Genomic DNA, 26748 nt, shown 5'->3' with positions numbered 1-26748 from the left:
CGCAACAATGATCCGCCTACTGAACGTCGCCATGTCGCGCAGTTTCAGTTTGACTTTGGAAGTTCACATAGACGCCACTACGTCCGATTTGGGCGCCTGCGACGTGCCAAACTTAGCCAAGTGCACGGTTGAGTTAACGATGTCTAATGCATTTTATGTGCTACAGTGTACTAGAAAGCTACGCGTAGCTATTCTCGCACCGACACGAGAAACAGATTTGCCTTCGCACTTATATCTACGATACTCGTACGATTTCCCAGGGCCGATAAAACTTCACATTGACTCGTGCTAGTTCATCGGCAGTGCACACATCATCTAAGCGATTGAGGCCACACTCCGGTCTCGCTTTGAAAGGATTCCTGACATAGCAAGCTTCTACCATCATGGCGAAACACTTCGAGGGTGTGAGACTCGGGTAGCAGACGACCTTTTTGTCAGACGTTTGCGCTCCGGCCTTGAAACATACTACCCACATATATCACTGAGAGCACGTGATAGTTTTTAGCAAGCCGCAGCGAGCTCGTCGCGGCACCTCGCGCTGCGCGCGGTATCTACGCTGCGCTGCAGACGCATCTACATGCAGCTGTAGTCAATATATGTGCGCGCGATAGGGCTCGCGTAAGCGCTCACCCTCGTGTTTTCCATTCTTGCCGTGTCACGTCATGCGGACGAGGTGTATCCTGCAGCAACTTCACCAACGGATAGAAGCCACATCCAAAGTGGGAATTTCGTGCAACAGCTCATTGCAGCGCGAAGTCTGCCAAGGCTCCTAGCCAGGAGAGGCCAGCGCAAACGGGTGGTGTGACCTTAATTTTTGCGTGGTTCGAGGCAAGCTAAGTGTGCAGAACTAACGAAATTGGCGATCTGACGGCTACGACACTGATAAGAAGTGCGGCACGGTGGCGTAGCCAGAAATTCTCGGAGAGGGGAGGGGAAGCACCCATTTGACTCGGGGAGGGAACGGGGAAGGGCACGTGTTTGTTGTGCCACGCCCTGGCTGCGCCACAGGTGCGGCTAAAGTTTGATTCCTACAGCGGGCAGATGCTGCTGAACGTCCGCCGATGACAGTCACCGATTGCACGATAGTCGTACTTACGGGAGTACGCAATTATGATCGAAATTCGAAACGCAGATGCTCGCTTACTTCAGCAGGTTGAAAAAACTGCGGCAATAAATATACCACTAACAGTAGAACGCAGAGCACTGGTCCAAGCACCCTTCTTGTTTGATGTGACCTGTTGCACAAGGACCGCCGCGCACGGGCATCACTAAATATAGCAGCGTCGAAAAGAGTGAGGAGAACTGTTGCAAAGAGAGTCTTTGAAAAAAAGAGTGACTTCGCACTGTCCTTGCGAGAACCACATGACCTCCATGACTGCAGAATTTGGCTGAGTCGTTCAAAGCAGCGTATGCTATGCGAGGACTGCGTTTTGTCACGAAGCCCATGGGGTGGTTCAGGACCTCTCTAAATGTTCTTTGACAGACCTTAAACCGGCTAAAGCAACACAACTCGCCAGGTGCAGCAGTGCTGGAATCATAATTGCTGTACAATAAAGAGGAGGGATTGAGAGATGAATCCTAGTTTCTGCCCCTTCTTTATTTACGTTTTTCTCATTCGAACAGGTCTTTTTAAATAGCATGCGGCACATAGCAGTGTTCAGCCCTTCCAGTTGACTTTCTGGGATAAATGAGAAAGGCCTGTATGAGACATCGTAATGTTCAAGTCGCAAAATAAAAATTAAAAAAAATTGCTTATTAGAATTTTGATAGATTGTCTTAAGGCAACAGGTGTTGAAATTGTGAAACAAATTCTTCGCATAAATTCAAAGCATGAGAAATTTTCAAATATCCAACCTTAAAAATTGTGCTACGAAATACATTTGCGCGCCAGGTTTCAGTTTCCCGAATGCTTTCCTCTAGCAGTTCTGGGCGATGTTATCTGCAATGTTAGTGAATCTTTCAGCATATTTTGGGGCGGACATGTTTATTGAGATGTTATTGTGGACTACGAAACTCTTGTTTGCTCATCTTTATATGCACGCTTAAAAGCCCGAAATTTAAGATTTTTATGAATCTATTCTTTGTCCACAAATATTCATTGTGTTGCAAGATGATAAATTTTCATTCACGATAACATATACTAAACAGCGCCACATGCAATCAGCATACATAAGAAATGAGTGAAGTGAGAAAGACAGACGACAGAGTGAAAAGAATGGCAGGAAGATTAAACCAGACGCAGTTCCGGTTGGCTACAGTATAAGCAGGCTTCGGGTGGTTAAGGTGTTAAGCGAGAGGCAACGAATATATGGCCTCCGAGATTGCGCGCTGGCAAGTTTTGGTCCGACGACCCCATTCTGCGCGCTCACCAGCGACAACGCGTCATCAGGCACGCGTGTCTGGCTGCCGCGAGAAATCTCTGTTAGCCGAGGGCTGCGGCGCCCGTGGAGGCAGCCATAGAAGGCACACCGCGCGAGAGCTCAATGCGAGCATTGCGTGTGTTTTCACGTGTTGGGGAAGATTTTCGTTGGATATATCCTAGGCAATTTTCCATCTCTGCCTCGGACATTTTGCTGCCTGTGCCGTTTAATCCTTCTGCGTCGTTATTTTTTTTTCCGCAGCTTTCTATATCCTTACCCACTGATATTGTAGAATCTAGAGCCTGTACTTGTGCTATGTTTACAAATTTGCTTTTCTAAACAAATTACGTGCGAACTAAATATAAAGTAATGAACGAGCAAATAGTAGGTAATGTACTAGATCCAATTTAGTGCAAAATTTTTCGTCCGACTCCGCCCAGAGACAGTGGCACGCTCCAGATAATGACATGCAGACTCGTGCGGAAGAACACACGTATTTCAATTAACCCGAAGCAGAAATTATTTCCCTAAACCTTGCTGCGCTTAGGTGAATAATTCTTTGCACGTTTGCACATTTCAATGAAAATTTACATTGAACATTTGCCTTAGGACTGGCATACATAACCCTGCGATTTAGGTTTGTCCATTTGCAGACGAATGTCGAGAAATAAGAGGTACGCTGATTCCTCTCAGTAAACAAGTCTCAAAATTTTTTAATCAAATGACAAAGTGACACCCGATGTAGTTGGTGTCTTAGCACTGGAAAGCGTTACTTTGCATATAGTGGCAAAAACATGTAAATAATAAGATTATTAGATACAATGGTGTACCTGCCAAAATATGACATATTTATGAGCCATAACGTAGATTGGGGCTTCGATTTATTTCAACAACCTGGGGTTATATCTAAAATACACTAGATCTCAGCAAACGAGTGATTCCATCAGCTTTCTGTGGACGGTTACACAACACGTCTTGCTTTACGCCCTATCGCCATGGCAGAATGCACAGATAAAAGCAAGCGACGACAGCAGCGGGCGACTCGTTCAAAACTTTGAAACCAGCTCGCAAAATAACGGAGATACATATAATCCGCAAAGCGCCAAGTATAGTAAACAGTGTGCTTTGAGCACATGACGAACTCTTGCAAATATCGGCCACTTCTACATACCATCATGGGCGTAGTAGGAGTAAATATGTGCAAAAATAGAAAAATAAAATCATTTAGCGATAAATATGTGCCAGCATGCACCTGGCCCCTCGTAGGCAGTCAGTCGTCGTTTTAAAACAAGGAAGGGGTCACGTAGAAGCACAGAAGCGTTTTTTATTGCCTCTTCCAAGCCACAGCAACAGTAATGTAGCGCCCTAAAGCCTCTCCGACGCATGAAAGGACTTTTGTTGCGAGTTTCGCGATGTGGAGAAGTAGCTGGCCCCGCCCACTACTGATATTATGCTCTCTCCGTACGAATGAGATGGCCGGAGTGCAACCTACGAACGCGCAATCTCGGAGGCCGTGACGAATATATAAAAGCACAGCGACGTTAACAAGAGGTAGTTGCAGCTGGTTACCCTTCAAGGAAGGAAGGGCCCGGGGACAGATAATTGACTGGATTGATTGAATAATGATTCGATAGAAGCACAAGTTGAAAAAAACCGCGCACAGAATCCAGCGATACCACACAGCGCGTATACTTTAAATACTTGACAGGCGCAGAGATAACCTTCTGTGCGGAGTTCTTTTGGAAGCACTGGAGTAGAACACTTTTGTCCAGTAGATTATAATAAATCTTACTAAATCCGCGTGTGCTTTAAGTTATTCGTGAGCATTGTGATATCGAATGCCTTTCAAAGCTCTAGCTGGGTGCATCTTTGCGGCGCGATGCGCCACCATTTGATTAACGTCATCCGCTTGAGTCAACCAACGCCACTCACCTGTGACCAGGACCTGTATCTCGTTTTTTTCCTCTGCGCCTGCTCCATTGCTGACGACGCACACATAGGTTGCACTGTCCTGGACCGTAGCCCGACGGAACACGAGCGTACCACCGACGAGCACGATACCCGGCTCGGTAAGGGGCAGCAGTGGCCGCAGTCGCGCGCCGTACTGGCGGTACCAGCGGTACGAAGGCTGCGGGTGGCCCTGAGCCTCACAAGGCACGAACACTGCTGAGCCTTGCGGTCCTTCTACCTGGCGACTCCAGTGGATCACCTTGGCCGGAATGCTGGAGTGCGGCTCTGTCAAAAGACAAGGTCGAGTCGATGGCAAATCGCCTCACAGTCGGGAAGAAAAAGCGAGAAGACGGGAAAGAAATGGAACTCAAGGACGACACGTACGCTACTCACAAATTACTCACACACAAGTTAGCGGTAATAGTAGTGCAGACTACAAAGAATAAGCCTTCGCGGCGGCCCCATTTAGATAGGGGCAAAATGCAAGAATGCCCGTGTCCTGTGCATTGGGGACACGTTAGCGACCCCCAGTTGGCCAAAATTAATCCAGTGTCCCCAGCTACCGCGTGCCTCATAATCAAATCGTGGTTTTGGTTCCTTAAATTCTGGAATTCGAAGAATAAACGCCAACGCGTAGCTTTCTGGTGGTTGTATTTTTCGTATTAGCGAACGAGTTGTGATGTAACGAGCATAGCTCCAAGAAATAGTGACAATTGAACTACTTTTTTATGACACGTCAGATATTTTGTGTTGTCCGTTAAATAGTCAAAAGAAAGGGCAATATTCACTGCATAAATTGATCGTAAGTGCTTTTTCGGAAGATCACTCGCATGAATGAATGAGCGAATGAATCAATCCAAGCTTTGGTGGTTTAAAGTGGAGTACTCCGTTTTGCTTGCCGACTACTTACAAACTATGCACACTTACACAGTCATCGTCCTTATTTATTGTGTTATTGTTGTCTTCAGCATGTATGCCGAACCGTTTATCTTAATGATAAGTCGTCATGAAGCATTGACAGATTGGGCAAGCTGAGTAAATGCTGTACACTTCTTCAGGCTAAGCACACACTCTGGTACTCATCTTTCCAGCCTGCGATAATGTTGCGTCGCAATGTGCTCGAAAATTTGAGATTTCCTCATATCGCACGGCGGGCACGCTTTGAAGCCGATGATACGTTCTTCCATGCATTCATTACTAGTCCTTGGTTAAGGATGCAGACGTTCCGTGCCTCCATAACATGCAAATCATACAAAACAAAGAGAGGCAAATGTCAGTTCCCAAAGAACACAGCCTCTTACCAGTAATGACAAGTTTTCCAGCCGTGATGCTGCTGACCACAGCACCGGTGAGCGTGTCCTTGGTCTGGCACTGGAACGAGTGATGGCTGTCTTCGGGCCCTGCACGCCGAACGTGCAGCTCCCCGGTCGTAAATGCCACGTACTTGGAATTCTCGTCTGCATCGTTGCATAAAAAAAGAAGAGGATAGAAACGGCACCATTAATAAAAACGAAAATACAATAAATCGTGAACGATTAGCCGCGAAGACTGCAGTCAAGCCTAAACTAATTCGCACGTCGGCAAGCAAATCGTTAACATGGCTGCTTCGTGCAAGCTTAGAACCTCGGAAAGTGAGGCTAATTATCTCCCTGATTTTTCCCACCGAGGGAACATCATGTTCTTTTCAGCGAAAAAATATAAAAAGTAAATACATAAATAATAAAAAAGAAGAGCCGATGACTTCGTCCGCGTGGTTACCTTTTACCGTAATGCTAAATTTCTTGCTAGCGCTTCGTACTTTCCTTTCGACAAACTCGAATGGCGGTTACAAGCCCTAAGTTTCCTTCACGTTCTTCTTTTTCCTGCCAAAGCAATTACTGAAATTAACATCTGTGCGTGTTCTTCATAATTATGCAAATGTTGCAACTGCTACCGAAAATCGATGGGCAGGAAAGCCGGCTGTCGGAAAAGATGCAGCGACAGCCCTGCTAACCGTCATAGATAATGGCCACTTGCTTTTCCGCCGATCAACTCCACCAGCTGGGTGGCTGGTTATTAGAGCATTCCGCTTGCTTTGCCAAGTTAACAAGGGCGCTCGATATCTTACTAATTGCCTAAAGGTTCGGTTTATATAAAGGCACTAGTAGAGATTAAAAGAAGGAGAGAGCTCACAACACAGATTTCTTTAGTATAGGCCACCGCATACAGCTTCGATTGAGGGGCATTTTATTAACAGTAGTCACCCTCTTCTCTTCCACATTAATTCATTTTATTTTGTCCCAGGTGGGATAGAAACACATACCCCCCTGAGCTAGGTCATATTCTTCAAGTATTTTTTAAACATATTTGCCGCTTCGTCAGTGGTTTAAACAAAGGCGTAAACTTGCTTGCCGTCTGAATCGGGCACTGTATGCAACTAGTAAAATATAAATAGAATGGCAGAGGAAGCATCTTTACAAAATACGATGTCTGAATATCAACTGCCGATTCCTTTTCTGGAGGGACTGTCCACGTTGCACACACAAGAGAGAACCGTGATGTCACGTGAGGAAAGGCTTGTGTGTGGTAAAACGATTTTGTGAAATTCTAACAGTGGTTAGAGGGGCATCATGATGTCGAAAAGGATAATGTGATAAGGCGAGCTTGAAAAGCTGACTAAGGAGAAATAAATACAGGCAAAAGGCGTCGTTGACCAACTAGCTCAGCTGAATACAATTCTGACTATAGCGGGCTTATGTTGGTGCATTGTTTACTGTGATCTTATGTCAATAAGTACCGTACAAGTAACTGCCTTTGTATGAGCAAAGGAATTTTTTCGTAAGGAGCGCACGTACTCCATTTGCTAGCGTGCCATCTCGTACACTGAAAATCTTTGCTTAGATATGAACCTGTTGAAATTATTCCTTGGTATACAGTGCACCTCCTCACATTGGCGTACTGCGCATACCACCGTGCTTCTCCATCAATCAAGCACACTGTCATATAACTGATGTTAAAATTTCTTCCACACACTCTCTAAAGATGGCTGAGTCGATTGTACGGTTACTTATTGAAAGTGAGCTCCAATGCCGTTACCGGAGGCTGGTGTGCTTTTGTGTAATTTTTACTTGCCTGGTATGGCTTGCACAGAAATGATGAAGCCGTCGCTGCGGACCCACGAGGTCACGACGACGTATTCTCTGACGTAGTTCGGAACGTGACACCGAAGGACGCCGGTGTTCATGCGGATTACGAAGTCGTCGTAGACACGAATCTCATACTGCTGCTGCACCACTGCAAAAAGAAAAAGGAAAAGGAGGCCGGGCCACCATCTTTAGATATATACCACCGCATCTCTTGCAAGACTCCTGACACTTTGTCGCTGCAGCTATTTTAATCGCAATCAATAAAAAAAGGACTCTGGGCAATACACTTCAGTGCGGTACACAAGAATCGTGATAACCACAACGAGACATTTTCGTATTAAGGATCTCCTAGCTAATATTGTCACGTAGGTGACTGTGATCTACCTGGCACGCAGGCAGACAGAAAGGGACACTGCGTGGGCGGTAGACTTAAAGAGAGTTTAATGGGCGAACTTGTGCCCGAAATCAAGTGAATAACGCGGTGACGGCGAAAGCAGCAAGCGCGTCTGGGGCGTTCGTCGGACTGCGCCAGCGCAGGCGGTGGTCCCGCATTTATACGTTTCGCGTGCATGATCGAAACGCGTCAAGCGACGCCGCCTGCGGCGCAGCGACGCCGGTCGCGTCGCAGCGACGCGAGCTGCGTACCTCGCGTCGCTAGAAGCTGAAATAAACGCACGTGGCAATATTGAGCTAATAGCTAATATGCAGCTATCTTGCACATAAAAACACATTGTAAGTACGTAGAGCAACCACTTTCAATGAACAGAGAAATGCACAGGAGAACAACCTGAATGCTCAGTACATGAGAGAAGGAAACACTCTTTAATGGCTGCTGTGCCTCGCCATACATCTAGCATGCTACTCCAAGTTACGATCACGACAGCTGAAATGACGCAGTCATATGCAGGGTGTCACTTTAGCCAAGCTGTTTAAGGAGAAGAAAACACGATCTATAATACAGTTATAGAACATACGGCGTTCGGTCTACAAAGGTCTGATGGCCGAACACTGTATGTCTTATAATGGTATCTTGCACCATGTTTTTCTTTAACCTTCATTTTCTCCTTGAAGAGCTTGGCTGCAGTTTTCTCGAACACACTATACGGGGTGTCCAAATTTCAAGCTTTATGGTTTTCTTAAATTTGGTCACTGAGAGAAACGCGAAAACCGCTTTTGAAAATAATTTATGTGGCCAGGGGGCACCAAGTGAGATGATAATTATCGCTGTCAGCAGCGCAATTAACTAAAATTGAATACTTAACTTTTTTTTTTACTGCAGTAAGTGGGTATGTTTGTAATGAAAAGTTAGAGGCAGTCGTGTTTTTACACAGTATCAGTTGGAAGAATGCTTCTAGCGTGTCAGTGCTCCAAGATATCCGACTCAAAATTCTAATTGACTTACGCATGATTACGCCTGCAAGAGAGTTAGGATCGGCGCAAAGCTCCTCCCTGATGAGACGCGGCTGTTGCGTGCGGCGTTTAGTCTGACAACGGGGCGGAGGCATTGGCAAAGAGGATAACTGTTCCCCTACCGCTCTCGGCTGGCGAAATAAAAAATCGAAGAGCCCGGAACCGCTGTCGTAACACGCGACCACGCAGCTTGTAACGATGGCGGCAACTGTCATGCTGAGATAATGGCACCGGAGGGCAATGCGCGTGCGTTATGGTGACTAGACGAGCGGGCACGGTCCTTGTCTGGGCTACGCAAATGAAGTAACTGCTGATTTCCAAGTATTGTAAGTTTTATTGAAATCAAGGGCGACAACTGCACGGCGCGCCTCGCTGTCATATTTTGATTTCGCCAACTGAGAAGGGAAGGGGAACAGCTATCATATTGGCATAGGTTTTTTGGGTGCACCCCTAACATCCTTGATGTTAAAATAAAGGTATTTGTATTTGTATTTGTATGTTTGCCTATGCCTCCGCCCTGATGTAAGACTAAACGCCGCACGCAAAAGCCCCGTCACACCAGAGAGGAGCTTCGATCTGCATTCTCTTGCATGTGTAATCATGCGAAGAACAATTAAATTTCGCAGTCGGATATCTCGGAGCACAAAGATGCTAGAAGAATTCTTGCAAGTGAAACTCTGTGGAAACACGACTGCCTCCAACTTTGGAATAGAAACGTACACACTTACTGTAGTTAATAAAAGTCAATTATTCCGTTTTATTTAATTCAGCTGCTGACAGCGATAATTATCACCTCACTTTGTGTGCCCCTGGCCACGTAACTTATGTGCACAGGTGGTGTTCGCGTGTCTCCTAGTGTCTCAGTTTAAGAAAACCATAAAACTTAATGTTGACAACCCAGTACATTATATTACACGCGTACGCAACATACACAAGCACACACAATAAAATTTAACTAAAGCGTACAGTCGAAGCAACTATATATGGACATAGGGTAGCGCTGGTATAGCTTTTCCCATGCGAAAAAGACGCTATTACTCTTTCTCTAAGTGCGCCGAATTAGAGCAGAGTAAACTGGTTCAATAAAATCTTGCAACTTACGAGAGAGCCCTCTTTTTGTGATGATAAGTACACACGTCTATATGCGCGAGTGGCACTTTCCTGGTTGTTGAAGCCATGCTGAATATTGTTTGACGCTTGATTGGTGAATTAACGGTATGACAACCGATGACTGTCGTCCGTCAAATACTCTTTCCCGCCATGTGCCAGTAAACGCTTGCATACAACAACTTACACCTCGTTGCATTCGACCAGAAAAGTCCTGCCAAAATGCTGTTGCGACTCGAGCTGCGAGAGGACACGCTACCATTTAAACACAATGGTAATCGCGCGAGCGATATATTAAGATATCAGTGCAGATATCTGCATGGAACCGCTATTCCATTTAGAGCTGCAAATATAGTGACAGAACGATCGATTTTCCACCCCTGTTATATATATTGCCCTTCTTGTCACTGAAGGTGTTGTGCTGCTTGCGTGGCGTGTTCGAAATACCTCAGAAGGGATTTCTTGCTTATTGTGCTTAAATACCTCTATTTGTTTACAGGTGACTGCATGTTAAACATGTTGACAGGTGACTGCAACAATAAAACTGTTCTATGCAGTATGTTTCTCACGGATCTTTTCATTTACTTTTTGGAGCAAATCTTTGTCGCTTCACATGCTTTGCGAGTTCTGGTTATTGCTGAGCACTGCATAGCGTGTGCTACGGGGTTTGATCCCGCCTTACACCGTCGAGTGTCCTTCATTAGTGGTCCCAAACCACAACCTACTGAGAAGCCGATACCTGGAAGTGACAAGTTCCCTGCGTTAGAGTCGGAAGTTGAGTTCACTGCGTTAGAGTCGGAAGTTCGTGGCGTGGTAACAAGCAACGTCAGTGAGCGACCTGACCCTAGCAAGACGGCGAAGTCCTCTGTGGGTGAGCCGGTTGTTCGATCTGCTTCAGCCAAAAGTGTCCAAGTTCCTCAGCGACCAGATCGCAGCCAGACTCGAAGACAAGGAGGACATTTCCTTGCCTCAAAAGAGACGAAGAAACCAGCTGCAGCGGCGACGAGTGGGTCCCAGTCCGCATCTTTTGTTGAAGTTGTGAGTCAGTGCGTCCGGCAAAATAAGGAGCTCAAAAATCGGGAATTGTCTGACCTTCTGCGAGTTCTGTTTGAAGTCCTCCGTTCATATGTTCAAGCGATGCAGACTGGCACCCTGAAGAACTTTCTACAGCTCGTTCTTTCCTTTGAGACCATGATTACCGCATTCGCAGCGAACTTTACCTTATAAAATGGCTAGTTTTCTTCAACCTCGTGCAACTAAAGATCACCGAAAAGTGCCGTTTATTATGCAATGGAACTGCGCTGGGATTATAAGTCGATTAGCAGAACTGAAATTATTTTTGAAAGAAACTTGTGTTCCAGTATTGGCCCTCTCGGAGGCTGGCCTACCAAGGGGGAAATTTTTCACTGGATATGTCCCACACAAGAATTGCTGCATAAAGTCATTTCGCGCAGGAAGTGCCGCCCTTTACATACGAAGAGATTCCTCATGTGGCTGTGAACATCACCGATCCTTGCACCGATAGTATTGAGGTAGCGGCTGTGAGGGTACGGCTTGGCTTCCGAACTCTTTCTGTTGCATCCATATACGTGTCTCTGCGGAAGAATGTAGCAATGGATTTGTTTCTCCAGCAGCTTTGTGACCGTTGCCCAGCGCCCCTAATTATTTGCAGCGACTTCAACGCCCATCACTCTGTCTGAGGTGACAGGAACACAGAGTTCCGCGGACGCAAACTTGTAGAAGTTATCGACAGTTTGCACCTGTGCGTGGCCAATGAGGGAAGTCCCACTTTCTTCCTGCCTCCAGCCTCAGCCACATCTATAGACCTAACCTTGCATTCACCTGACGTCTCTGTGAAGTGGTCAACTGCACCTGACCCCATGGGAAGTTATCACTATCCAACTTTAGTGTTTACTGCCGACTTCCATATGTGCGGCGCTAAAATGAGCCATGTTGTTAATTGGGACAAATACAGGGAGCAACTTGCAAGTGTTTCTGAAGATGCGATAGACAAAATGATTTATGGTAAGATGGCTGCTACCACGGCGGTCAAGTTGCCTAATCATTTTCCGACTCCGGATTTAAAACTCAGGAACCTTTGCGCAGCGCGCACAAGGGCGGAGCGACAACTGATGCGAAAGAAGGACGACAGATCCTTAAAGACGACCTTCAACAGGCTTAACTCAGCCATTAGACGCCATACGAACAAGCTCTGTAGGTCGCAGTGGGCGTCCTTCTGCGCTAGCTTGACTGTTTTTTCCCCCATGACGAGAATTTGGCGAGTCATTGGTAGCCTTGCTGGTGATTCCCGTCCTAGTAAGCCTTTCGAAGCGCTTGCACTGCGCAAGCAGAAATCTCTCGTGTGCTTGGCAGAGGAATTTGCAGATGCATTTGTAAGTGTAAGTTCCGGAATTCATCCCTGCGCTGTGCCTGCAACATCTACATCTGTTATGGACGCCCCATTCACACTTCGAGAGCTACAGACAGCACTCAGCAGCCTGCGGCGTCAATGTGCACCAGGTCCTGACGGCATCACTAACCAGATGATGCAGAACCTACCTCTGGAATACCGGAAGATGCTCCTAAGCTATCTCAATCGAGTGTGGGAGACTGGCGACGTTCCTCCTTCATGGAAGGTGGCTTGTGTTGTCCCAGTGCTGAAGCCCGGCAAAGAATTGACAGACTTGGCCTCGTATCGTCCGATATCATTGACGTCGTGTGTGGCTAAGCTCATGGAGAAGCTGGCAAGTAAGCGTTTATTATGGTGGCTCGAAGATGTGTGTGGCTAAGCTCATGGAGAAGCTGGCAAGTAAGCGTTTGTTATGGTGGCTCAAAGATAGAAGGGCTCTGCCAACATGCACGACTGGATTCCGCGCAGGTTTAAGCGCGCACGATAGCGTCTTGGACTTGATAAGCCACATTGAACATCAAAGAGCTTTCGGCCTCTAAACACTAGCTATTTTCTTATGGGTATCAAAGGCTTATGATAGCGTACTTCAGAGCTCAATACTAAATAACTTGCAGGCCATAGGAGTACAAGGCTATCTTCTGCGATTCATTCACTCACTTATCAGTGATCGTACAATTCAAGTGCGGCTAGGAAGCACCATAAGCACCGAAAGGGCGGTATCGCGAGGTGTACCTCAAGGAAGTGTTCTTTCCCCGACGCTGTTTAATGTTGTAATGGCTGGTTTTCCGGCTGAAGTGCAAAAACATTGCAGACATATCCATATGTCGATATATGCGGAGGACATTTGTATATGGTTAAGCGGATATCAACACAAGCGTTTAGCTCTGATAGCTCGACAGGCATTACTTTCAGTTCAAAATTACCTTCAAGGTGTTGGGTTGAGTCTCTCGGTGGAAAAATCTGGCTTCATCATGTTTCCAGGTAGAGGAAGACGGTATGCGCGGCTGAAGATAGACCTTGATCGATCTTGCCTTCGCCAATTGAAGCACAAGCGTTTCTTGGGCTTCATTATTGACTACCGTCTACAGTGGGGACGAGCTGTGGACTCTATTGTGACATCACTATCTCCGCGTCTCAATGTGATCCGTAGAGTTGCAAGGGAGCAATGGGGAAATCACCCTTCTTCAATGATCAGGCTGCACGATGCACAAGTGACGAGGCGAACAATGTACCAGCTCCCTTTAATTTTCCCCTCACTATAACAGCTGTAACGACTTTAGGTTGCACAGAAAGGGGCTAAGGAGGGCTATTGGCGTTCTGCAGACTGCTCCTAACAATGCAGTACTTTATGAGCCTCTATCGAGACCTCTTAGCCTAGTCGCTTCACAAAGGTTATTGATTCAAATTGGCCGCCTCAAACAGACGATAGCCGGGCGAGCCCTTCTATAGAGCCTTCGAAAGAGAACTGAGTCCCGAGCGTACTTGGCTCTTAATAATCTTGGTTACCTGGGTCTCGACGCAAGAGGTCGAACTAAGAGGTTGAAACCACCTTGGTGTTTCGCGAGCCTCGATTGTTCGTTGACAATTCCTCACGTTCGTGCTAAGCGGAGTTCTCCTTTGGCGGCAACGCGTTCGCTCGTACTGGAACATCTTGAAGCTGAATATGCACGTCATCTTCAAATTTTTACTGATGGCTCTGTGGACAAGGTCAGAGGATCTAGTGCAGCTGCTTTTCACATTCCCTCTTTGAAGTACGATTGGTCGGTTCGCTTCACTGCAGTCGTGTCCTCCACAACGGCCGAAAGCGTTGCCATTCAGGCAGCTGTAAAGAAGCTACGGTTTTGTACGCCTCAACCTGTTGCTATCCTTACAGATTGGAAATCCGCCCTTCAAAGGTTAGAGCAAGGATTCCCTACTGATGCCTTATGTCTTAGCTCCCTACGCTCGGTGCACATTCTCCATATCAAAGGCTTCTCCATACGATCCCAATGGGTGCCCTCGCACATAGGTATCATAGGCAACGAGATGGCGGACAGCCTCGCCCATAGAGCGCTGTCTGGGAATCCATTGAGAAAAGTGCCTCAAGAGGACAAGAGACTCTTCAGAGAAGCGGTGTCGTGCCACTTCAGTTCATGTGGAGCTCACCTCACAAGCCATGTGTGACCAAGGGTTTCAAAAGGAACCAAGCCACTTTACTGCTCCGCATTCGCACGGGCTCTGCTCATACCCCTGCGAGGATGTATAAGACTGGCCTGGCGTTGTCTCCATTATGTTCAACGTGTAGTGTGTGCAGTGACTTAGAACATTACCTTATGTGCTGTACTCTGTATAACGCGGAAAGGAGTGTGTTATTCGGGTCCCTCAAGAAGACAGGAATTCCCCACAGTTCTCTTCAGGGCATTGTTTTCCCGCGCGGGAACCAGTTAGATAGGAAGGAGGTTTCTCGCCTTCTTTTAAATTACCTTCAGGACACGGATATGGCCTCCACACGGTGACCTTAGGAGTGACTATGTGTAGTTCTGAGGTCTGTGTCTGATTTATATGATTTATGTATTTTAAGTGTTGCTACGGTGGAGCAATTGCGGGCAGCAACTGCAAGGCGAATCCCACCAGTAGCCTACAACCACTCAACTCAACTCAACTCAACGAATAGGCACCTAGTAGCTGGCTTCTGCCTTACCGCGTAGATATGGGCTACTTGATATGTGCGATTGCATGCGCGTGCCCGGATATAAAGCTTTCGAAAGAGTGCAACCCCACAAAGTGGGAAGAGAAATGTTGCAAATATCCGTGAAACCAAATGTACAACAAAAAGAAAGCACGTGAAGAAGTGACAGAAATTACATTGTCGACGAAGGTTAAATCGAAAATAATATGAAAAGAGTTTGTCATGACCACCGCAAGAAATACATCACCAATTTCTCTCGTCATCCACGCATGTCCCTCCACTTTCCTCAGCGCGACCTCTGTCAACTCCGCTTGGCGTAGAGGAATCTCCAAGCCGTACTTTCTGCCGGAGTTAATGAAAAAGGCTTCCAGCCTATGGCGGAATTACTACGTGCACGCCGAGGCAACGACGAAAAATGAAAGCGGATAGAGGTTGGGAGGGAGGAGGGGAGGAGTATGCCTCAGCCATTTTTCAATCGAACAACCTCATTACAGCGGGCTTTGCGTCGGGCGTTCGTTTCGGCACCCAGGGGCTCCCGAAATGCGATCCGGGTAGCCGGCGGCGAGGCGTGCTCTGAATCCCGAGAGCAAGGAGACGTTGTGCTCCGAGACGCGTGCGTGTGACACAACGCGCGGGCGTCGCGGCTTCAATTAGATCGCCGCTCCGTGATGAACGAGGCCGAGGATTGATTTTTTCCCCCCGAGAACCCATGCGGGTAGAACGCGTATTTGTATCTCTCCGAAAAGTGGTGAAACAAGTGATGAAGCTACTGAAAACATCCGAGGCTAGAGAATAAAACGGTAAAAGGGGCCAAATGATCGATAGAAGTCTATGCAGTCAAACAGGAGATCACTGGATATTTCCGCACGTGAAACGAGACGCGAACTCGTCGAAGCAGATTGACATCCCTTGAGAAGCACACTCAAAGAAAGGGGCGTTTACATGAGAGAGAAAAAAAAGAGACAACACTACACATGTTGCTGATGCATCTGTAGTTTCCCCATTTAGGCATATAGTTTAGCGAAAAAACATATAAAACATAAGGAATGAGACATTGCTTAGACTATCGGAAATACGATCTAAAACGTGTGCAGTTTTTACTGTGAACCAGGAATAACCTGTAATAATGCAGAGGTGATATCAGCTGCACGGTCGTACGCTGAAAGGCTCTCTGCGAGAACGACCTTGCGTCTCCGCACCAGCGACGATTGCAGTAAAATGCTCGTCGACTTGCCACACAGCGCACGCTGTGCATAGATTACTCGCTACTGTGTCGCACGTGCCTTACAGTATGGCAGCTGGATAGAATTTGCCATTGCGTATGCTCCCGCATTATCGCGTCGCGCATTCTCACTGATTGCACATAAATTTCAGCGGCTCTCGTAGCTCGCATTACACCGCCTCATTTTCTCCCACTATTGCGTCGTGCGCTTAAGCGGAAGTACCTGTGGTGGCGCAAGAGTCGCGCACGCTACCGTAAAAGACAAGTTCAGTGTTTGAGATAGTGCAAGCGTGAGCTGTGAAAGAGTTAGCTAATGGCCTGGACAAGCAACGCGACTGGGCGCACCATTGAGCTGAGGCCATATTCCCTCCACGCGACCGATGAGCGGTAGTCGGCCAACATGAGCCTGCTGACTACAAGCTAAGCGTGTCATTCTTAAATAGCAGTGAGGAACCGGGGGAAAATTAGCAATATTATTCTGACATAGATGCAAGCGTGGATTAGAAAAACAGGCATCGAAGGAAAAGACAGTGGGCAAAAAGTTGAGAGTCACTTAAGTATCCTTACGTGACCTGAAGACGAAACCATGAGGACTTGTCTGTGTTATCCCCCTTAAATAAAATCAACCTTAAGTCACCTTACTCTAATTTTCAGCAACCTTAATCCACCTTACTTCACCTTATTCCACTTTAAGACACGTTGATGGAAGTTCGTCTTTAATCCGTCTAGCAGACGATTATTCATCAGCATTGTTGTGCTCCTCATGAGCTCCTCTCGCTCGAGGGCATGAAATTATTAATTTTTTGTATATCTGATACATTAAAAGAAGAGCATGCGTTTCGTACGTGCTTTCACTTCAATCAAGACAGCGTGGTAACCGCTGGACCTTGACGTCCACCATATAAAAGCAGGGAACGAACAAAGCACCTAAGTCACTTTAAGCCACCTATATCCACTTGAATGCACCTTTTTCATTTTTTTACAATACTCAATTCACCTCGATCCACTTTAATGTACTTTAAGTTATTCGCATTCATTTATTTTACTTCACCGTGGCATTTCTAGGTGCGAGCCACAACAGGTCCCGCGCCGGGAACATGACGTGATCGCTTGGTCACATGGGTTTTTGTACCATCGGATGACAGGCTGGACGGATGCCGGATTTTTCGCTTTATGAGGCATATAAGGCTTTCACCTTAAATATAAGCAAGAAATCAGGAATAAAAACGTAAGGAAAAGCCATGGTGTTAACTTTCCTCCCTGCCAAAATAAAATCAAGCGGCAGAATGTTCCAGCAAGAAAATTAGGGGCTTTGGCTGTAAGTTTTGTGAAGCTTTCTGTTTGCAACAAAGCTCGACCTACATATTTATTTCTGCAATGGCCGATTCCATTGATCGTACTCGAAGTCTAAGCACGCCAAGACACCCTTCGGGTGGGCAACCTTGAAGCAAGCCAGTAAGCGTGGGAACACCGACTTCGAATACTTCTCCTTGGAATAACAGATGCTTGATTCTGAGGAACTTAAGACGTTTTATCTTTCACACCGTCATCGAGTTGAGGAGACCCGTACAGTAAGAAAGTGTTAAATTGCTTTATTATGAAAGGTTTAGCGAAGCCAACAATCATGGAAATAAACATCAGGGTTAAACTGAGAGACTTTGTAGAATTCAAATGTTAGTATACGACAACAATAGCAAAGTAATAATACGAAAGCTACACGGCCATGGAAAGTAACATGGAGTGTTCTATTCTCGGTGAGTCAGCTTCTTCCGTAGCCGTGACCACAAATACGCTGTCACAATATAACGCCGACGCGTTAGAACGCAACATACGCTGGGCGTGGACTGGCTTTATTTAGGCTCTCGGCTTCGTCCCGCTGACGCTGCTACTCTTCATTCTTAACACTCGCACTAGCCTGTTGTCGCAAGGGTGATGGGACAGATATCAACAGTGCGCGATATATCCACTACATGCCCCGCCATTCGGTTCCCTCGACTGCCTTCTTGCCTTTCACACGGCGTGTCCCGCGCCATCGCAAGCACTGTACGTGTAGTTCCTGTCGTAATCTAGAGAATCAGCGCCAGATGGAGCTGAGAGGAGAGCGGAGAGAAGAGAAAGGGGCCGGCACGTCCCAGGTGTCCCATAGCTTGATACGAGGCCTGGCTGTCTCTTCCCTACCACCCTTAGCCTCTGCACTGGTGTTCCTGCGATGGGCTCGCTTTACGACGCTGTAAATCTCGGCGCTATAAGCGAGAGAGCTGCTGGTGCGTGGCAGACAGGACAGTGGGGCAGGACAATCGTTATAGTAGGAACCTCAGGTGCAGAGAGTTTATGGTTTGCCCCCTGGACGAAAACGGTTCAGTTTCTCCTTGGAGAGTGTGTTAAATATATCGTGTAAGGAGGAGGGAGCACGAAAGGAATATGCTTGTAGGTGCGGGGAAACAGTTGGACGGGAGAATAGGGAAAAATGAAGCGAGTAAAATGAGCGCCAAATCTAGGAATGTAGTGCCTTCCTAATGTTCGACTTTTGAGCTCATGCATGGGTTGCACCATTGAGAACATGTCTTCTTACAGCTAAGGCGGCGATATGTATAACGCTGGCAGTGAAACACATCTGCGAAACTGTCTACTTTGCATGTACTCAGGCAATGCAAAGCATTTGAGTTTCAACATGTTTTTGTTTCTTCTGTGGCTTCCAGGGCTCATGTACCGAATCTTGTGTTAATGCTGACTGACTGTTATTTGTGATACATTTGTGCCACGTGTTGTTACCAGTTCTCTGACAATACTTTGCCAAGCGACGAGGCTATCTTATTGTACAACGTCAATATTAATTATATAAAAAATTATGAAAGGATGAACGCCAGTGTACTGTACATCCCAGTTTCGTCACAGCCCACGGGCTGTTAGCGACGCGCCTTAATCAACAAAAATTCACGATGGAAAGGTTAACAAATACGTGATTTAGAGAAGAAGAAAAAAAATTTACAAATCTCATTTTTTTCTTTCGCTACATTACAAAGTGGTATAATTCTGCCTTACACAGTTCAGTATTCTCCAAAGTGGTGCTGTTTTAACACGGAGAGCGGCACACAAACAACATATCGCCGCGACAACTCGGTCACATTCAAGTTGCGCTCCCTTCGTATTGGACACTGTACACGCCGTACCGTGGTGTTGTACAGCAACTACAGGCAGCGATCTTCATGGCACGGGTAGCCGGTTGGACGCGGCTCGCATGCGCCACGCGCACGAGGTGTCACGCGAGAAGAAAGGGGAAGACGGTTTGAGCCCAGTTTGAGAACGTGATCGCCGCGGACTTCTTCACGACCGCAGTGACTTTTACTTATGGGCACAGGTTCGCCCTTAATAAATATCGTTGTTTTGTTAACCTGTGGTCCTCAAAATCGTTACAATATACAGACAATTTATAAGGCATATGACGGTAAAGAGCGCTCAAAACGAAGGCACACAGAAAGAGAAGCAAAAGATAGTGTTCGCTTTCTGCACCAGCATGAACCAAGTAGCCCAGCGTCGCACTCTTATGAAATTTATTGCTCACAACTATGGCAGATTCTGGCACGTGAAACAAGAGCAGGAAGAAAGTGAGGACACTCGGAATGCTGAACCTTAGCTTCTAATCTGGGAATTTAAAATCCATAGAGCGATTTGCATCGTTACCAGGGTTCCATAAGGGATCGTCGTTGGAATGTTTCGAAAATTGTACTGCAGGGCATTTTCAAGTTTACAGTATTGCTCCGACGAACTCGCACGCGAAATGAAAGGCCTAAAAAATTGAAAGTTACCAAATATTTACGAACGAAGGCTGTAGTACTAGCTAGATTGGAGACATTTGGCACCGAATACTGCTTTAGTAGGTTCATTTGATGCCATTTTGCTGCACTGCGAGTTTCTTTCTTTTTTTTTTGAGACAGAGATGCCCTAAGCTCGAATGAAAATACTCGGCTTTCATTATAAGAGGGGTGTGAAAAAGGTGCTGGTATATTTTTTGCCATGCCACCAGAAAGTTGCATCTATCTCGGTTAGTAAGCGTGATATTTCCTGAGCGTATGTGTGCGACTGCCCGCAGTACGCAGTCCACAGAGGGAATCCCTTCGCCCCGAACTCAACCAGCTGGGCGACCTACCACTATCGGAAGAAGGAATCTTACACCATCGAAACGACCTAACGTTACAGTAGAAGGCCGTGCAAGCACTACTGCACTTTTTTGTGATTTAACGGCCTTTTTGCGCGTCTCTAACTGGAACGCCCTTCGTGTGTGTATCGCTGTGTGCAAATTTTAATAATTTTCTCTCTGTGCTCGTTCTAACCCATATTTCCCAACCCCAGCGTAGGGTAACTAATATCTTGTTAACCGCCCTGCCTCCCCTCTTCATCTCTCTCTCTCTCTCTCCTGAGGATACTGTTTCCTGCAACATATTGCGTCAAACTGTTGGCTCAGAGCAGATTATGAAAGGGTAGTGCCATATTCACGAGGTCGTTTTTCAATGGGTACCTTGCCATTGTGGAAGCAGTGGCAATGATTCCGCCGATAACGCTGCTCGCACATCACATCAAGAAGAGCACAGCGTTCTAATTCCGCTCTCGAGGACAGACGCCGCAAGGCAGCTTCGACACCTGGCACGCAGTCTCACACTGACCGAGTGGAATTCGCCAAACTTCCGACTTACACGACTGCATCGACTAAACCCCTACCTACAACTCCGACCTCCACTCGAACTTCCTCGACGTGAAGCTACGCTTCTCTGTCGCCTTTGGTTAGGAGTTGCCTTCACAAAGGCATACTCTACATTAATTGGAATGACTGACAGTGCAGCATGCGAGGTCTGCGGCACCAAAGAAAACACCGACCACCTGCTGTGCGACTGTCCACGATAAACCCCAGAGAGACAAGAACCCCCAAGACAAGAACAAGCTTTCCAAAAACTGGACAATCGGCCGCTTTCTGTGCAGGTGCTGCTGGAACACTGCCCCCATCGCCAATCGGGCCATAAAGCGGTGAAGGCGCTTTTGTGCTTCTTAAGGACGACGGGCTTGTGCGACCATCTGTGACTATTATTGCAATTTCTGTAAGACCACACACGTGAGCGAACTCACCGCAATTTCCGTCTTTCCTTCGCTCCTCTCTATCTCCCTGTTATCTTTGTTTCCCCCTTGCCCATTCCCCCGGTGTAGGGTAGTCAACCAGACGTTATTCCGGTTAACCTCCCTGCCTTATACTTATCTCTTTCCCTCCGGCCTAGTGCCATATGGGATACACAGCTGCATTATTCTCCCATAAACATTTCAGAAGACATGATGCGAGAGCTATCTTTTACATTATTTGGCTTTCGTAAGCTTCGTAACCTACAATAAGCTTCCTCTTTGACTAAACCATCTGTCTCTCTATTGTTTAAGGAGATATTCTCTAGTCCTAGTTCAGCTCTATAAGAGCATTCGTATATTTTACGCAACTAAGTGGTCTTTCTTCTTAATTATGTGACAGTATCCTAATAGTATAAGGAAACTCGCCGTAGTGACCCGCCTTAGAGTGCATTAAAGTTGTTCGCAGACTCAGGAAGAGCGCAGGGTGCGACGATCGATTACTGCCATGCAACTATGTCCTGCGACGTCAACCCCTGACTAGGTCTAGCGATTCACCAGTGGGTTGGGGTTTTTGCGAAAACGCACTTTAATAATTCAGCGAGCTGCGACAGAGAATGTTTGCGAAGACGAAACACGCTATGAGCGGTTGGTAAAGTAAGATAGGTGCTACGGTTTCGCTCTGTGAATATTTTTTCCAACTATGAATCAACCACGTGGGAGTTCACTTGCGAATAAACCATCCCCTAATATCGGAAAAAAAATTCGGCGAAGGTAGCAGAAAGCTCCGTGCCGAGAACGATGGGGCGATGAAAGTGTAGGGCACGATTGCGGATACGCGCTCTGTAATTAACGGGTGCATCTTCAATAATTAGCTCCTCGGGCAGTGCGGAGTCTAGATATCAGGTCGAAAGTGCGTTTTCTTGTCTGCGTCACTCATAGCTTTGCGGCGAATCCAATCTCGCGTGCGGGTCATTCGCGTCAGTTCGACCTTGAATGGGTAATCACGCGTCGTCGAGCAACCATTGTGGAAGTAAACGGTAATCGACCGTGTGTCCTTGTACATTTCCGTGGATTTTGGAGTTACGACAAAGGATACCAGTGCAGCTCGTTCAGGTCTCCTACCATCTTTAGCCTTGAGGCTAACACAGCTGCTAAAACGCACACTGAAATTTGAAACCTACTGCTAATATATATATATATATATATATATATATATATATATATATATATATATATATATATATATATATTTTATTTTACTATTTTCCCTGTGAAACAAGCATAAAATATTACTAACCGCTGGGTGAACCGCATTGTCAGTGGTTGTGAGCTTAAAGTTACGCAACGAAACGTTAACATGTTATAATAATGCCTCGTGTTTCTAATGCAGACGTGTTCTTGTCTGTATCTACCACACGCTTTCTGCCGAAATTTGCACTGAGATTGGTGCATGCTGGACCACATTTAGGTTATCTTGCTCTCGCAGTTTAATAGAACCAACATACTTTCACTTCTGCAAACGCTCACCATGTACGCAGCTCTTCCCTTCGTCTTGGCTGGTTATGAAGTAGGATGGGTGACAATTTCACTCCCTTGCAACGTTGTCGCAGTACCTATGACTCATCGGAGCAGTCACAAAACTAAACGTATAGTAGATCAGCTTATGATTCAGAAATGCAGAGATAAAGTGCCCGTTTCTTCATGTCTCCAATCGTGGAAAACTCAGTACTTGTGAAAGGCCAACTTCACTGCGGATCCGTGGGAGTGGCAAAAAAAAAAAAATACGTTCAAACAAAATCTTGTGACTTTCTATTATTTTTCTTTTAAATCTTGCACTTGAGCGTGATATCCCGTCATCCAGCATTTGGTTACTTTTTTTTCAGTTTATTCAGCATAATTTCTGAATAAGTTTCAACATTCATAGGACCTAGGCACGTGTACTATGTGGGAAACGGAGTAACAGGTAACACGTGCCCCCTTCGCCCCTCTACCAACCAACCCTCCTTGATTTCCTAGGTAAATCTATCCATCTACTACAGTCAACCCACGCTCTCCTGATCACCACTAGCCATGCAGCTCTATTTGGCTTGCGTCTCTCATAGGAACAACCCTCATTGTACGGCGTGCGAACTGTCCGGCAGGGGCCGTTGCGCCACAATTCACCAAGTTCCAGGCAGCATGTGCTCAGAGGGAGGTCAAGCTCCTTCGATTTGCTCGGCAGTTCGCTCGGTGCTTCTTTTATGCAACGGACACCGTTTGCGTAAGAAGCCTAGCTAAAGTGATTTTATCGCAATGAACGCAGAGCAGGCAGGTATGGTGCTTCTTTATAATGCTCTAGCGCAATGTCAGGAGCACTGAAAGCGAACACCATCAACGATGAAACATTTACGTGCGCTAGACCTCAGGCGAGGGATTTTCATTTTTTTCCGCAGGGAGCAAAGTACTCTGCCCTGGACAAAATTTGCAAATGGTCTCTTGCACGTACCGCACGACTCAATTAGGACTCTGCCACTGTTGTTAACACAAGCCATGAAGGAGATTCAACTTTCCTGTCGCGGTAAATTAAGAGCTATCTATTCCACGACCTACGCTGCAATGCTTAGCACTAATGGCACGACTGAATATACGCTACCGTAGCCGGCTATATTGAAAGAAAAACTAGGTGATAGGGTCTTGGGTGTTAAATGGTGTCTTTGTTTCTCTGCGCGTAACGTAGCTATCTCTGGGGATTGCTTCTTGCCCAGATGCCGCATCTTTCGTGACGACTCAGCATAACAATAAACATGGTATGGGTATTCAACGGAAATGTTTTTGTTGTTATATTTCATGAAGCCATGAAGACAAGAATGATAGGGCCAATGAAACCGGTGGCACAACGGGCAAGCAAGGAGATGGACATAATAGGAAGCAAAGCGTTGAGAAAAATGCCGAAGCACCTGGTAGAGTCAACGGGCGTGATTCTTTGCGGTCTCCAGAATCCGGCCGCTAAATGTGCCCTGCAGGTGATCGCCATACTGGAGCTCTTTATCGCAGCTTTTTAGATGCTGTGAAGCTTTTGCTTGGTGCCTGTGCTGCTCAGGCAAGTGAGGCCCACGCACCAACTTTCTCTTATAGTGCCTTTATCTGAAGGAGGATCATTTGAACTATACAGTTACTACAGACAAGATATGGAACCCGGCAGTGGCTTCATGGGTCAAGTTTCTGAATGTTAATCACCACAATGTTGAACTTAGCTTTCTTCAACGCCATCATCATCCCTCTTCCCCCCTTTATGTCCCCATTCCCCCTCCCCCTGTGCAGAGTAGCAGCCTAGAGCCCGTAAATCAGGCGGACCTCTCTGCCTTCTTTCAAATAAATTCTCTGCCTCTTTCTTACTATCTCTTTTTCAGAAATAAAGTACTACAAGGTGGAGTCGAAAATCTATGTTAAGCGGGAAAACTAGCTAATCTCTGCTTGCGGCCGACTGAAATCATGTTTTCTTGCAATTTCATCGGAGGAAAATTAATTCAGATTCTGTCTTTAATACAGTTACGTACTTCGCGTGAGGTTTCGCTTCGTAAACAGATAGCGAAAATGTCGCGGTGCGCTCGTTTCCTTTAGCAGAAACAGTGACAATGCATCGGTTAGCGCACACAGTGCATTCCGGCAGAGCTGCGAACATTACAACTAGGAAACATCATTTAAACACGAAATAATAGCTGGCGCAACAGGTATTTCTTTAAAGTTTGCTCTTTGGGAAATACATGCTCAATTTATTAAACGATTTTGTAGCTTTAGACGAACGCGCAAGCAGCAGCAGTCATGTTGGAAGAGTCGATACTGACAAGCAACGCATGGTTTCTTACATAACAGCAAGCCTTTGAGTGGCTTAACTAACGCAAATTTTGCCGGCATCAAGAACTTATCTCTGTACACTTCCTCGAAACAAGCACGCCATCGTGCGGCCTTTCACTATCCGCAAAACCTCGAACAGCACGTTCGGAGAAAGACGGGCGAAAGATTTTGGCCGACAGAACTTTTAGGAAAACTTGACGCAACATTTGCAATATCGTTAAACGACCCCATATTTGCCAGGTTTGCGAAAACTTCGGCAGAATTGGCAGCTATGCTATTAAAGAGCGACTTACAAAGGAATTCGCTTGAGTGAAAATGTTTCAATAACTCTTTTTTTTCAAGCAGGCCTGTTAGCTTTGCAAACTGCTGATTTTGCACTCATCAGTGACTCGGCCAATCACGTAGGCATTTACATGAGCGTTGTGTTGGTGAGTATTTCGCAGGTTTTCCGTATTTGTTCCCATATAAACATGCACGAGTACCTAATAACGCTCACAGAGCGATATATATATATATATATATATATATATACAATTGAAAGACAAACTGACCTCCGCTCTCGCTGACTTCAAAGGAAAGTTAAAAAATGCAGAACATCATTATTTCAGCACATCCCCGACTTCATTACCAACAATCCACACAGGTTTTCTAAATACTTTCGCCCGTGTTTAGGTGTGTCACCAGAACGATCTCTAGAAGAGAAAAAGGCTCGAGCGAACACATTCAATAACTTTTTCTTCTCGGTTTTCACTTCAGATAATGCCTTACTTCCCTCCCTATCCTGCCCACCTAAAACCATCGATTCATTAGGCATTACCAATGCCGGAGTTCTTAATCTATTGCTTAACATCGACTTCAAGAAAGCTAACAGGCCAGATGATATCCCGAATGAATTTTTAAAAACGTATGCAGAATGGTGTAGCCAATACCTTGCCATTATATACTGCAAATCACTCGCGTCCGCACAACTACCAGATGACTGGAAAAAAAGCGAAGGTGATTCTTACACTTAAATCCGGTGACAGCAACGAACCTTCTAACTTCTGGCCAATCTCACTTATCAGCACATCTTGCAAAATATTGGAACATATTATCTTCAAACACATCACTATATTTTTCGAGCAAGAACATAATTATACCTCAACAACACGGCTTTAGAAGTTGCCTCTCAACGGTCACACAACTAACCGAAGTGGCGCATGACCTTGCGCTCAACCTTAACAACCGAAGCCAGACAGACATGATCCTCCTCGACTTCAGTAAAGCATTTGATTGTGTAAGCCATGTAAAATTAGTTCCAAAACTGGAGGCTGCAATCGGAGGTGGTCAGATTACTGCATGGATAAAAGACTTCTTATCACATCGAACACAATATGTCATTGTAGATAACACCCCTTCCTGGTCTGTAGCTGTCCCCTCCGGTGTTCCCCAAGGGTCAGTATTGGGCCCACTGCTATTTTTGATCTTTATTAACGACATTGCTGCTAACATTGACTGTGACATCAAGCTCTTCGCGGATGATTGTATTATTTATAAAGAAATTGTCAGTTACGCCG

General features: G+C 46.1%; 1 protein-coding gene across 1 annotated transcript in view; it reads right to left on the bottom strand.

Moving 5' to 3' along the window:
• LOC142578295 (cell adhesion molecule Dscam1-like) overlaps positions 1 to 26748 on the bottom strand; it is a 204868-nt gene that overhangs the window by 37887 nt on the left and 140233 nt on the right. The window contains exons 3-5 of the mRNA XM_075687693.1: positions 7422 to 7583; positions 5612 to 5767; positions 4293 to 4595 (exon numbers count right to left, since the gene is read on the bottom strand). Coding sequence (XP_075543808.1) covers positions 4293 to 4595; positions 5612 to 5767; positions 7422 to 7583 — 621 coding nt within the window. The remainder of the gene's footprint in view (positions 1 to 4292; positions 4596 to 5611; positions 5768 to 7421; positions 7584 to 26748) is intronic.

Source organism: Dermacentor variabilis, chromosome 4 (assembly GCF_050947875.1).
Source record: "Dermacentor variabilis isolate Ectoservices chromosome 4, ASM5094787v1, whole genome shotgun sequence".
NCBI lineage: Eukaryota > Metazoa > Arthropoda > Arachnida > Ixodida > Ixodidae > Dermacentor > Dermacentor variabilis.
This window is presented reverse-complemented; position numbering and strand designations above follow the sequence as displayed.